Source organism: Plectropomus leopardus, chromosome 17, assembly GCF_008729295.1.
Source record: "Plectropomus leopardus isolate mb chromosome 17, YSFRI_Pleo_2.0, whole genome shotgun sequence".
Classification (NCBI taxonomy): domain Eukaryota; kingdom Metazoa; phylum Chordata; class Actinopteri; order Perciformes; family Serranidae; genus Plectropomus; species Plectropomus leopardus.
In genome coordinates this window covers 9,076,868-9,091,128 of record NC_056479.1, presented here as the reverse complement: position 1 = coordinate 9,091,128, position 14,261 = coordinate 9,076,868, and the positions used below count along the sequence as shown (strand labels likewise).

At 39.8% G+C, this 14,261-nt stretch overlaps 1 protein-coding gene across 1 annotated transcript; it reads left to right on the top strand.

The window, feature by feature from the left end:
- The first annotated feature begins 232 nt into the window (after nucleotides 1–232).
- limd2 (LIM domain containing 2) lies at nucleotides 233–13,800 on the top strand. The gene is made up of 4 exons (XM_042505048.1): nucleotides 233–408; nucleotides 9,523–9,567; nucleotides 9,792–9,928; nucleotides 12,192–13,800. The coding sequence occupies exons 1-4, from the start codon at nucleotides 406–408 to the stop codon at nucleotides 12,349–12,351; spliced, it is 345 nt and encodes a 114-aa protein (XP_042360982.1). The 5' UTR covers nucleotides 233–405; the 3' UTR covers nucleotides 12,352–13,800.
- Nucleotides 13,801–14,261: the final 461 nt, after the last annotated feature.

The following is a 14,261-nucleotide window of genomic DNA, read 5'->3' as shown; positions in this document are numbered from 1 at the left end:
TGTGTGTGTGAATGGCTGAATGTGGCGTGTACTCTCTCAAATCTATCTATCTATCTATCTATCTATCTATCTATCTATCTATCTATCTATCTATCTAATCTATCTATGCTTGACAGTGACAGCCTTGTTCCACTCTCAGTTGTGATTTGTCCGACAGCACGTGAACGCATCACGAGCAGAGGTGAACCAATCGCGTGCGACATCCTGCCGGAGAAAAAAACCCTTCTGTTCTGATGAAAACCGAGACGTGAAGCGGAGTGGAGGCTAGTAACTCACCGGCACCGGGGCCAGAAGCGTCTACAACAAAAGCCTCGCCGAAAACTGAATGAGAGAGCAAATATCAACCTGCAGCCACAGAGTGAACAGACGTTAGCAGCCCCAGCGTGTCGCAGACAAGAAGCGCAGATGGTGAGTGCTTTTTCTCGTCTGCTAGCACCGTGTGTGTGTCTGCAGCCTCCCTCCCTCCGCTGCTCTCCTCTCGGCTGCTTTTTTTGTCAGATGAGGTGAGGTGATGATGCCCGTCCACTGGCTAACAGGGTTAGCTAATCGGGAGCCGGTGTGTTGTATAAACTACGATGTGAATGCTGGATGTAATTGAAGTATTAAGGGGGAAAATAACATTAATGGAGGCTTTGTGTTGAATTTAAGGAAAATTTAACCGCCTGCCGTCGTGTTCTCGATGCTAACAGTGCGCCGCTTGTTTTAACGTCTATAAACGGTAGTTAGCTAGCTTTCTGGCTAATTAATATCAAAGATGAGCTAAACCCCACTGAATAACATGTTAAACACAAATTACGCCAGGTAATTTGAATGGCCATATTTTAACAGTTCTAATTTAATTTCCCTCCCCTATTAATCGATTTGTAAATTGACTCGTGGTTTTATATTATGTGCTGTGATTTCATGTTCTTGTTTTGTTCAAACAGCAATTACAAGCCTGAGCACGTTCATGTTTTTGTTTGTGTGCTTATTTCTTTGTTGTGGCCAAATGTAGGCTCCAACCTGCCCAGTGTTACATAAAGGTCTTTAGAAAGTACTGTGAAGTAGTCTGTAATAGGAATTTGACCTCACACACCTCAAACACAAACAAATAAACAAAATTAGCACATAAATAAAAGCAGAAAATCTATTTTAAACTTAGTTTAAATTTAACCAACGATATCATGGTTGCAATATTGCTTACTGAGATTCACATTAGTTTCGTGGTTTTCTTTTTCTTATCTTACTTTCAGACTTATTTGCGATATGGCATTTTACAGAGAACATGGGGTAATGCTTGTTATTCATTTCACCATATCCATGATCAAAACATTATCCAGGCCTCAGATCATCTTTCTGTACAAACAGAGAGTAATCAAAAACCTCCATGCGGTCTCTACATGCCACAGCATCCTCCAACTGGCATGCAGGGTTTCTCAAAACATAGGATTCAACCCAGGAGAAGATACTGGTGTACTCCAAAAAACAGATCTTAACTGGGATACCATTGTGCAAAATGTCCACTGCCATAGCTGCTGCGATCATCCGTTTAATACAGCATTAGCAGCATTAGATTTAAGACTCTACTCCAGGTGGAAGAAAACATGTGTTTCACTCTTGTTGTCTTGCCAGTGTTAGTGTTTGACAAGTATTTTACAAACTGCGCTGTGGTCTGGCAAAACCACTTTTTATCCATCCAGGGCACCACATTTACAACACTGTGTCATTATAGCCCTGGCATATGGCGGCAAGGCTTAAGTAAGTATATGGTCATTTTCATTTCCTGCCACCATCAGTGGGTTGCCTGACTGTAATTTCATTCAGAGTTGACAGCACAGATTGACACCCTGCTCTGCTGGCTGATTTACGTCAGTATTCTGGTGGATTTGAGAGGCCACTGACGCAATTTCACCTGTTTGTCCGAAAAACCCAAAGCAAATAATGTGGATTAAGACAAAGCATGTTGTACAAAGCTGCTGTGAGGACTAATAACATTTATTTTGTTTGACCATATGCTCCTCTGTCAAACAATTACCATTAACAGCACAGAAAACTGATTTGCCAGGCATGTCAGAAGTGCCATATGTTGGGAGGGGGGTGTTTTCGTGCTGTCAGATGTGCAAAACAGTTTTAAATGGGTCGCCAGCAGGTCCAGGCAATAGAGCTGCAGGCAAAAATGATCAGACTAATAGTTTAGTTATATACCTAGTCATTTTTTAGGGTTTGCTTTGAAAGGTTTTTTTTTTTTTGTGGAAGCCAAGTTTTATCCTTGCACTGATTATGATGTGTGCTGCACATGAAAATTACATCAAGCTCATTCTTTTCTAATCATCAGACAAATGTCTGATAGACACTGGCGCATATATACATGTGCCCCACCCATTTTATGTTGCATCTTGTTTTCTCTTCTAATGGGGAATTTTAAATCTGACTTCAGGCTCTGCAGACCTGTATAGACATCTGCCGGGCTGACAGGCAAAGATTTAACACATTCCTTTCACTTTGATTGGTTTGATTTATTTCATTGTCCTGACATGGTTCACTGAAGTCTAATTAAAATCAGATCTCAGACAGATATAAGGTCCGGCTGCACTACAAATACAGCAACAAATTAGTCTAAGTAAGATATCAAAAGCTAATAATTGTCTTTTTATTGCTCTTTATTTATCAGTATTATGTCAATATGATTTATTTTAATCAGCAGCTCTCTGATGTTAAAATCTTTAAATAATTATTCTTAGTATTATTTGTCCAAGCAACAGCCATACACTCACATTGCTTTGCATCTCTGTGGCTGTCAGCACTGACCTAATGTAGGCTATCTGGTTTGAAAGGACCTTAGGGCAGGCTGATTTTTAAAAAGACAGTGTAGAGTTTCCCACAGTATCAACCGTCAACAGTAGATGTTTTAGGAGTCAAATTTCGAAGTCCGCAGAGCTCTGTGGGATCTACTCACTCTAACTTAAATGATCCGCATTTGATCTTGGTAATTAAGATGATTTATATAATGGAAAAAAGTCAACATTCAGTCCCCTGTCCCTTGACAATAATTGTTCAAGTCAACAACATCTCGGTTAAGGAGCCTTCGGTGTGTGATGGTAATTTTCTGTGATCGCAGGGCTGATATTTGCATGTCAGATTTTTTTTTTTTTTTTTTGTGGAGACGGGATGGGGCATGTTGTCCTGAGTTCCAGTCCTGGAGGGGAGTTTGGTTGTGAAATGGTCCCTCTTTTCCTCAGTCAGTGAAAACATCTGATCAGAAGTAGCACTTGAGGCTGTTTCTTTTCTACCTTCAAGTCACTGCAGGCTCCAAGTCTTCAAAACATTCTTTTACAGGCCTTCACTGGTTTTGTTCTTTGCAATTTTAAGAAGAAAACATAAACAGACCAGCTGCTGCAGCATACCAACCCCAACCATTAGTCTTTAAGAACATTGCAGGTTTGAACACCACTTAGTGTAGGGACAAAATGAGAAATACAATTTTTCTTAAAGATCAGATGATGCATTTGCCTTTTTTGATCTATTATCTGGTTTTGGTGAAGTTTTAGCTCAATGTTGGACAGATATGTGACACAAATGATCAGAGGACTTAAGTAGTTTCAATTGTGCCCTCAGGCAGCTTGTTCAAAGAAGTGACAAAAGGAGACATTGATAGCTTTTTCAGCTAAGTAAGACAGGCATTGCAGTGCAGAACTTAATGTTCTGTGAACAAAAGTTTGCTGTCTACAAATTACAAGTGAAAAATCTGTTTCATTTTTTTGATCTGAAAAGGCAGCAGCCTCAGGAATGATGATGAAATGTGAGCATTTAGACTGTTTGACTGTTTCTCCTTTTGAATAAAAAAACACACACACACACAAAGAATGCAAGAAATTCTGACTTCTTTTACTTGATTAATCAGTTAGGGGGTCAACAGAAATGTCTGCAACTATGCATAATTTATCAATCCCTTGAGTAATTTTCTAAGCAAAAATGTCAAAATATTGCAGAGTGGTCTCCAGTGCGAGGATTTGCCTCTTTTTTCAGTTTAATATAATTATAAATTGGATCTCTGAGATGTGTACTGGTTGATCAGACAAAATATAGGAAATATCCCATTTGTAATTATTGTTTTTCGCAAATTTTCGACATTTACTACACAAAAAGTTAGACACAAGGCTGTTTAATTGAAAAACACAAGTAGGGGAATTTTCTTTTGATTTTATTGAAAATAGTTGGTAATTGTGACCTTATTTTTTCCACCTAAAAGTTGATCAGTTTTGAAGTGCTTGTCAAATAGCAGAAGCATAGCTGTACACTCTGATAAATCCTTTGAAAGCTTTTATCTGGACATTAACAGCCTGCTCAGACAGGAAGTGAAAAAACAAGTGTCCGGCATCAGTTGACTGAAGAGACATGCAGACATCCAATGCCCTTCACACAGAAAAGTGCCCCGTCACTTTCTCGCTGCATACAGGAAGCTCAAAAAGGGAAGAGAAGTAGAGGCTGACCAAACGCTCCCAGATGTGATTACTCTGCAGACCGGTGTGCTGAAACTCCATCTGAAGGATCACTTTGTTTTATCGTACTTCCCTCAGTTCCCCGGCCAGTCAAGTATCAAAACTTCAGCTAATACTTACTTTTCTGTCACAGTAAAGTTTAAACAACCACATACCAATTTTGAGTTGGATTTTTTTTTCTTGTTCACATAACTTGCTCCATCTCTTCATGTTCTGAGTTACTGATGGAAGATTGCTGTTATCTGCCCTGTAGCAGCTGTTTCAGTTGCTGGATCTGTGCCATGGCTTGCAGGTCCAGAAAGTGAAATGTACAGTTAAGATGCAATCTGCAGAAAAATATTACATTTAGGACTCATGGTTTGCATTACTAGTGCTGGACTTGAAAATATTGTTTGTTATGATTCGTTTGAAGTCAAACTGATTGACAACTGAGAGAGAGGCTGATTAACACTGTTGAGTTGGATTTTCAAGAATGAGCTTCTTGACATTTGTTCTGTTGTTTCCACTCTGTTGTCCCAAACTGTCAAACAGTGATCACGTTTCTAAAAATAAGGGATGAGAGAGAGTGGGAGCCTTGTTTTAGATTAATGACATAAGACATTTGTTATCATAGCGCCTGCCTTCCCTTCTACGGGCCTGTTGGAGGGAATCACGCACCACAGTGTGTATTCAGTGATGATCGAGTGTGACGCGGGGGGGTTGTCTAATTGTGTTGTGTCCATCAGCACAAGGAGGTTTGAACTCTGTAAATAAATTGGCCTTTCACTCTCGTAATATTCTTTAGAGTTGTTATAACTGTTTTAAAAGGCTGCAATTTACGTCAGCAGATGGCCTTTGTAAACACTAAGATCCAGACAAGAGGGGTCTGGTTTGTACTTTTGGCACCTGTTTGATTTCCAGAACACAGAGGGACTGGCACACGTTATTTTGAGGTTGCATGCTTTTTAAAAAGCTGTCAAGTGTCGACAAGGGCCAACAGTGTGGGTCACACTGTGATTACAAGGGTCTTGGTGTGTCCAGCTTTAGTGCCAAAGTGCTAAAAACTGCAGTTCCTTGAAAAGTGACTTGATTCTGGCTCCAGAAGCGAGTCAAAGGAGTATTTCTGCTGTAAAATGCCCAACTTTACAACAGAAATAAACATGTTTACAGCCAGGTACATGAAGCAGTCTGTAAAGCTGTTGTCAAAATTTATGACAGCTCTACTTGTATTTTTAACTCCTCAGTTTACATTATATTAAGGTGTTAAGTTTTAAAGGACAGGCCACTTAAAGTGACAGGCTGTCTGCTGATAGTGTCCTCAGATTCTTAGTTAGATCCACTCCTTGCTCCTCCACAGCTCCACCCCTCTGATCCAAATATGGTCACATTTGGCTCCAACAAAACCAAGTTGGCGAAAGCAACCGAATTCAAGGCCTCAAATAACAGCAGTCCACAAACCAATTGGTGACGTCACAGTAGCCACGTCCATGATTTAATACAGTATGTGGTCATTAGTGAGTTCAGCATATCATAGAAAACGGATAGAGGTAAACTGCTAACATGACTCTGTCAAAAGGTAATATCCACCTACCAATATCTCTAAAATTCACGAAGTAACCAATTAGATGTTGCTTGTTTCGTACAAAAATGGAAGTGAAATAACCCGAGTTATTAATTCCAGACTTTTTCTTCACAAATTTCCAGTCTACCCTAAGATTTGCTAACTGGCTGCTGACTGTAGCTTCATATTTACAGTACAGCCATGACAGTTGTATCAATCTGAGTGAATAAACATATTTCCCAAAACGCCAAAGTACTCCTTTTTAAACAAATTGAAAGGGAAAAGATGAACCTGTCACTGTGTTACCAAAACCTCCTGGATTGTTGCAACATGAACACAGAAACACACACAAGCAGACGTGTGCAGGTGTGATTTAATATTGAAGTGAGGGATTGATGCTGTGAGGTAAGAGTTGAACCTCTGTTGCAAGACTTCACCACTCGTGTGAAAGTAGTCTTTGTTGGGTAAGACACGACTCTCCAGCTGGCCCAAGCTTCTCACACAGTGTGCTATGTCCAATTGCTTCACAGTTGTGGTGTAACAGAGCTAATTAACTGCAGTACAAACCCTCTTTATTTATGTTTACATTGAACACCTTGTTCTGTGCTCATGGAAGCCTGAAATTTCCCCTTCGTCCATGAATTTGGTTATTCTTTGTATCTTTTATTGGCCAGGACAACTCTTAAGCTAATTTGGGAGTTGCTTGTTACTGAACAGAGATAAATCTCGTCATTTTCTCACCCTGCAGCTTAAGTGTACATAACAAGTGGTCGTTAGCAGTTGTTTATTGGGATGGAAGTCAGTTAGCTGCTGCTGTCCCTATTGGGACTCTACAAGACAGAGGAAACCAGATGTGTCATCACAACTTCCTGCCACGTTCGAGCTGTTGGTGGCAATTGAGACTCATGTACATATAAGGTAAAACAAGACAAGATGGCATACGCTAATCTGAATTCTTCCTGGATGCCTGTGTGTATGTGTGTATGTGTGTATGTGTGTATGTGTGTCTGTGTGTCTGTGTGTCTGTGTGTATGTGTGTATGTGTGTCTGTGTGCTTGGAATGCATGCCTACCCCCTAACATGGTAACTAATCTTGCTGTGTTGTTTTTACCAAAAAGAAACAAAAAAAAAAACATTGGCAATGCCTTCACTGAGGTCAGTTTTCCTTTTTGGGCAGCATTAATTTCATGATTTCATGTACAAATGAAGCCCTTACTGACCTCTTTGTCCTGTTCTAGCTGATGTAACCCCCCCCCATAACGGGATTGTGAGAACTTAACACATTCAAAGTTTTCCGTACTGTTAAATATTGTTGAAGATCAAAGTCATGTTGGCTCAGCAGTTGTGCTGCAGCGACAGGAAGTGGTCTCACATGCAGTGTGTGAGATAACCAGCAGTGTGTGAGATGTCTGCTAGCTTATCAGCAGCATATTCACTCAGCTCATGAGGAGTCGGGGATGAAGAGGAGACTGTTTGGATGTGATTGCATCTCCAGGAAGCTGCATGGCCTCACTTAATGAGCCAATCGTTTCAAAAGCATGTCATCCGGTTCTCGTAAGTGCAGGGAGCAGCTTTGCTGCACCTCCTACTCAGCTGTTTAGTGGTGGTGGTGTTAAAATTAAAATACAGAGGCAAGATTCATTCATTGATTGCTTTTCAAAGAGGGCCACTCTTAGTTTTCTAGTTAGATTCACAATTGATGTAGACACGAGGAATGGCAATGTCATAGTATACGTTTGTCCACCAATCTTTTATTGTATGAGGTTGGGAGCGATGTTGCGCATCAGTGAGCAGGACGTCTTTGTCAGCACGATTGTGTGCTCAATACACACACTGAACATTTTGTGCTGATCATGACAGTGATGTCTTTCGAAGAGAGGATGACCACTAAATAAATGACACTAAAATGAATCATTTTATACTTATATATGTACATAGTTGATCTTTTTCAGGGCAAGTTTAACAAAAGTGTCAGATACAGACTTAAATATACATACACCACCTGGTGGCAATTAACAATCAGTGACCTTTTGTTTTTATCGTGATGAAATATTTTTATAGCCACACGTTACATGCTCTGTTTTAGTCATAACAGACATATCCGTCCTGTGTATTTGATCTGTAATCAGTTTCTCTGTGAAACGTGCTTGTTATGTTAGTGCTACGTGTCATATAAACAGCAGATACAGTGATGTGAAACTGCATGTACTGTGATTGTCTGCCCCTACTTCTCAAAGTTTTTGCAAGTGCGCACGCGTTAATTATTAGTCATTTAAAAGCTTTTGATCTGAACTTCAGGCAGGTCAGACTTTATGAGGAAGATGGATGCACATACTTCACGTTGTCATTTCCATCACTGTGGGGGACTCTAGATTTGTCATTTTGCCTACAAAGCTAGAAATTTTGCAAGCCAAAAAGAGTAATAGACTTGAAAAAATGATGATCAGCAGTTGCGTCTGATGCTAAAGATCTTCTCTTTGCAACTGTGGTAGCAGCGCCTGAACCCCCCGACCCCACCTCCACTACTCCCCTCCAGCTCCAGCTCCAGCCAAACAGCCTTACATAACAGGGTTTTAGCAAAGTCTGCAGTGGACTTTTCCCCTGCCTAAACAGAGGCAGCCCTTCTTCCCCACACACTGGCTTTTCATGGTACCATGTACTGTGTACACGTCTGAATGTCTCTCTGTCTGTTTATTATCCGCTTGAACTACCTGTTGGCCCTGTGTAAAGATGTGGTCATGCTCGTTGCTGTCGAGGACAGGCTGCAATACTCTGGAGGGCAGATACAAGCATTCCTACTGTCCTCCAGCACAAGATTGTGCAAGCTTTTTTCTTTCCTCTGAACCTTGTGAGCACCTCAGGGGAAGTCTTTCAATTCCTCCTGTCATTGTGAACCAAGCTGTTATTACGTGACACTATGTGCAGGAAAATGTGTGGCCTATGTTAAAAGGCGACCAGAGAATTAAAGAGTAAACCTGTGTGAAGAAGTGAAAGAAATGCTTCATCACAGTGGTAAATAGGAAAGCTGCTAAGATTCAGACCAGCAGAGCAGGTGTCGTTCATCTTATTTCATTAAGAAATCTCGTACCATTTGTAAGAGACTTCAGCTGATACTTCTCTGCGAGGTTTCCTAACAGGAAGGCTGGTTCTGAGCTGCTCTGCTATGTTGAGGGCCGCCCCATGCAGAGCGTCCCACAGCTCAGCTCACATGACCAGACAGAAGGCACCTGATCCTCTCCCAGGGGTGCAAAGAGACAGATGGAGCAAATAAAAAGAGGGAGAGAAAGAGAGATCAGATAGACAATACTAACACATTGGTAAAGGTAATAAGAGGACAGTGAAAAATACCTTCCTCCATCCATGTGACGTTCGTCTGTTGGAATCTAATAAGACTCCACTGTTGATTTTACCTAATATTTGCTGTTGCACTTTTAAGATGAGTCTTAAAACAGATATGAATATGTTTGTTTAAATGTTACGTTTTTTTTCTGTTTGCTTGTCCAGGACACCAGGAATACCACTGAAGAGAAACCTGTCCAGCGATCTAAGGTAAATATGCACCGTCTCTCTTTTCTTTCACTCATTCATGCCTCTCTGCTCTTCTTCTGTGTGAGTTATTCTTGCCCCCCTTCACATTAATCAGCCTTTTGATCTCAGAAAAGAGCAACTTTCCTGCATTTTCTCTTAAAGAAAATGCTAGCTTTCATCTCACTGAGGATCAAGGCCGAGATCAATGCGTGTCTGGTTGTAAATTGGTTTATTTGTGTGCTCAGTCTTTCAGCTTTAAGACCCAAAAGGAGGTGTGTATATCATGTGAGAAGACGGTCTACCCGATGGAGAGATTGGTTGCCAACAACCAGGTCTTCCATTCATCATGCTTCTGCTGCAAGCACTGCAACGCCAAACTAAGGTGAATATATATATTGTTTTCAGGGTTTCTGTGGATTCATTCATCTAAAAATAAGGCAGTAATTGGTATGAAAATGTCTTAAATCAATCTTTGAAAAGTATTAACAATTCCCAAAAAATGCTCAGACAAAGCAATCTGGATTTTTGTAATCCTTTTTTGCTGATGTTGCTTTGTAAAATGTCAAAATAATTGTTACATCTATTTAAAAAAACAAATTTACCGAATGCATCTTGCATTAACTTCACTCTGATCAGGGTTGTCGAACCAACAAAACTCATATTGTGTTTCTGGCTTGTTGTAGAGGATCCCTTGTCTGTTACCAAGCTGTCACTGTATCGTGGATGATATTGGGAAGTGCAAATTCAACATGAATTGTCTGTTTAACCAAGATTTCTCAGCATGGCTTAAACCGGTATAAAGCAATGCATACAACATGCAAAAAGTTTTTCACACTCAGCACAGTGCGATTTAAGGCAGTGGAATCCTGCATGCAGAGTGAGAAACACAAAATTGCCATATCATGTTATATGTTAAAATAAACATTGTCCCTAACTTGTCAGTGTCAGTTGATGTTTTAGGGTTTTTCTCTTCAATTTTGATGATTGTAAAATTGGTCTTAAAGGTTCAGTGTGTAGAATTTGGTGGTATCTAGTGGTGAGGATGCAGAACTGAACTGTGTGCCAAGCGTGCAGGAGATCTGTGTTGGCCAACGTAAAAAAAGGAAAACTGATCCCCCTGTTACAGCTGTGTTGGTTTAAACATTCTGGGCTACTGTAGAAAAAAATGGTGGATTCTGTGGAGGTGGACCCGCATTCTAAAGGCCTTTGCACACTGAGAATTATTTTTTTCATCCAAAACTGAGAAGTTTGTTCGACCAAGAATCAATTGAGAAAATGTGGCTGCAGGACACATTTGCAACAAGACAGATGAATGGGATGCACAGTATCCTTTCATTACTCAGAGAGCTCACTTTCAGGCAGTCAAATACAAATATTCAGGTGGATGATAATGACCAGTAGGATGATGAGGACGGCATACAGATAAAAAGAGAGAGACGGTGGACAGCTCAGCCCCTCAGGGCAGCAGCAGTGCCAAATGCAAAAGACGAGAGAGAGTGGTTACAGCCAGATACGTAAGTCCAGTGGAGAGAGGAAAAGCAGGAAATACATCTTTTCATTTTATCTCATATTGCATATTTTCACAACAAATGGAAAAATAGAAGCATCAGACTCAATGTGCAAGTTTTCTGTGCATAAAGTTCTTTTGTTTTTTTTGTTTTTTTAAAGATGTTTAAGAAGGATTAAGAAAATGCATGGTTTTAAGAAAAACTTCTGCAGCAGTGAAGCTGATGTAGGCCTGCTTATAAATAAATACAAAGTAAATGTGATTTCAAGAAAATGTAAGATTAAAGTATAAAAAGTATGCATGCAAAAAGGTTTTAATAAATTCTATAAATCAATAATAATTAAAACTGAAAGAAAAGCAGCAAGTCCTCATACATACAGTATACATGAAAAGTTGGAACCATAAAATGTTTTTTGCATGAAAAATGGCTTACACAGTTAAAAAAAATTGTTGAAAATTACTTTTCTACATTATTCAACTAATTGTTTCAGCTGCACTCCTATACTTTTTATGGTTTGTACACAGAAAGTGTCATTTTTAAAGTACACTCCAGCACTGGTCAGCAGAGGGATGCACAGTACCTGACATTACATTATTTGGGATTAATAGACCATGTATAGTAATATTTTTTTTAGCTCTGAAAAATAAAAATATCGTCTACTCTAAAACATTATCTAAATTTGATAAAATGATATTAATGTATTTTTTGTAATATTCTTCAAATGTAAAACTTATTTTTCCTTGCACTGGGCAACTATCTGGCTTGTGAAAACGAGACCACTCTGGCGAGTCTCGAAAAATCAGTGGGTACTAACAAAATAAGAACAAATCATGGATACCAGCAAAAGTAAGAGAACATTTGTTAGTGTATCACTCCTTACATGAGGCCCAATGATTCCTATTTTGAGGTGATTATAAACTAATGAAAGCATAGTTATGCATATATATATTCCATTTCTGCCAATAGATGCCCCATAAATCCTACACACGGGACCTTTAAACTCAATTCAGAGTGTCATTAAAGAAAGTCTTTCACTTGCCTGAAGATGTGGGAACCCTCTGTGTTCTCTTGACTTTCTTCTTCTCCTGACTCTTTTTGGTTCGTACATAATGGTTTCATTCTTCCTCTTCCCGGCAGCCTTGGCACCTTTGCAGCTCTACAAGGTGAATTTTACTGTAAACCCCACTTTCAGCAGCTGTTCAAGAGCAAAGGCAACTACGACGAGGGCTTTGGACGCAAACAGCACAAAGAGCTCTGGGCCTCCAAGGAGACAGATAATATAACAAAGACGGCATAATCACATCCGCCTGTGTCCCATCTTAGCCATGCCTCTTCCTCCTCCTAACACCTCCGATACATCACGATGAACACATGCCTCATATGCTGGGGCACTGTTAAATCACCCACGCGCTCACTCTCGCTTTTTAAATACCATCGGAATAGATACGTGCACAAACAGCTCGGAAATGACTGGCCAGTCATAATCCATTCAATTTTAGAAAAAATACTTTTTGGGGGATACATTTTGAGTTCAATTTAATTGATATCTGTTTCTTCCTTATTTTATTTCCCAATTTCCTCTCCTGGAATTGGAAGTTGATTGTGACCAAAAGCCTTCTCTGGTACGGGGAGTATAATAATGATAATAATTTTTTAAAATTCTTTTTAATAATTTGCACCCTTTTTAATTTTTTTGAAAACAGTATGCTCAGGCAAACATATCAGAGAGGTTCCAGAGCATCCATGTTTTGCAGTCGAGCATACACTCAGGTCAAAATTTTCATAGTTTCACTCATTTTAACAAACCACAAATTGAAATAATAGTCCTCAGTATTGTGACTTTGCTGTCAGACAGTTTTGTCAGTTTGTCAGGTTTCATATATTTGAGGAACAAACAGGGTACAGAGTACTGTAAAAAAAAAAAAAATAATAACGGCGCACATCAGCAACGGCTCACCTCTCGGGTTTTAATTTTTGTGTTTTGTCATTGTTGGCTTCATCCCATGGTTTGTTCTGTTTTTATTGACCACTGTAAGTCTTATCCTTGCATGTTGGGATGACTGGGTCTTAATAGCCTTATCTTATGACTGTATCGATCTTTTTGTGTTGTGAATGATTTCATTTATTACATTGATGCATACCGAATCACTTTTTAAAGGATTTTAGAAGCACTTGAGTTTGGATTTGATTGATGTCACGGCATAAGTTAATCCTCTCTGAGCTTTTATCGGTGGTTGGAAATTTTAATGGAATTCTCAGATTGTGTTTTGTATACTATCTGTAAGTAGAGCTGTAGTTTGTGATTAGTGAACATTCCCCACCTCGCTGTACTCTTTGTCTTGCACATATGACCACACGTGATCACCAGACAAGATAATCAATCACAGGGAAACTGAGGCCTCGTGCGTACGCTTCCATCACTCCGTCGGATGAAACATCTTAAGAGGAGCTGTAAATTGGTTGTGAAAAGTGTTCAAAATGAGGATGTTGATGGACGGAGCTCAAGCCTTGCAGGAAACCACACAGTTCTTTTCCTTCGTCATTTCACGCCCTGTCAGTTGTTGGCGTCTTGTGGTGATTTTTTCCCCTGCTGTATTTGACTGTGTTCATATAGGTGGACGTTTTTTATGGGGGATGTAGACGGATCTTATCCGATCACTGTGTCTTGAACATCCATCAATACGTTACCCCCATCCAGTAAAGCGTGGACAGGTTTCCTTTTTTAATAAATGCCTTCCTGTTCTCATCTCCTGTCTTATTAGCTGAATATGTCTTAGCACATGGACCTATTTCTTAGTATTGAATTTACAGTAGGTGGCTGATTGAGGGGGATGTCACAATTTTGGTCCCCTGATGTGCTCTTGCATGCTGCATGCAAAATCCATTGCAGAGCACCCCCTGCTGGTAAAAGTATGACAGTGTCTGGTGTGAGAGGAAGAACTCGTCCCTAAACTCAAACATCGCCTTTATTCAAAGTTTTTGAATATGTTGCCTCGGCCTGCAGTGCAGCTACTGCGCTCCAGCCACTTTTTTGAAATTTAATTTAATTCAAACACCTAAGATATTATCCCAGCTCGACAAGATCTTCGCATCTTTATTTCATTCTTTTGAAAGAATGAGTCTAAAGCCATTCAAATATTTCATCTTAAAAAAAGGTCTGAATACCACTGAGACTTGACTGACACTTGAATGACACAAAATACGTTT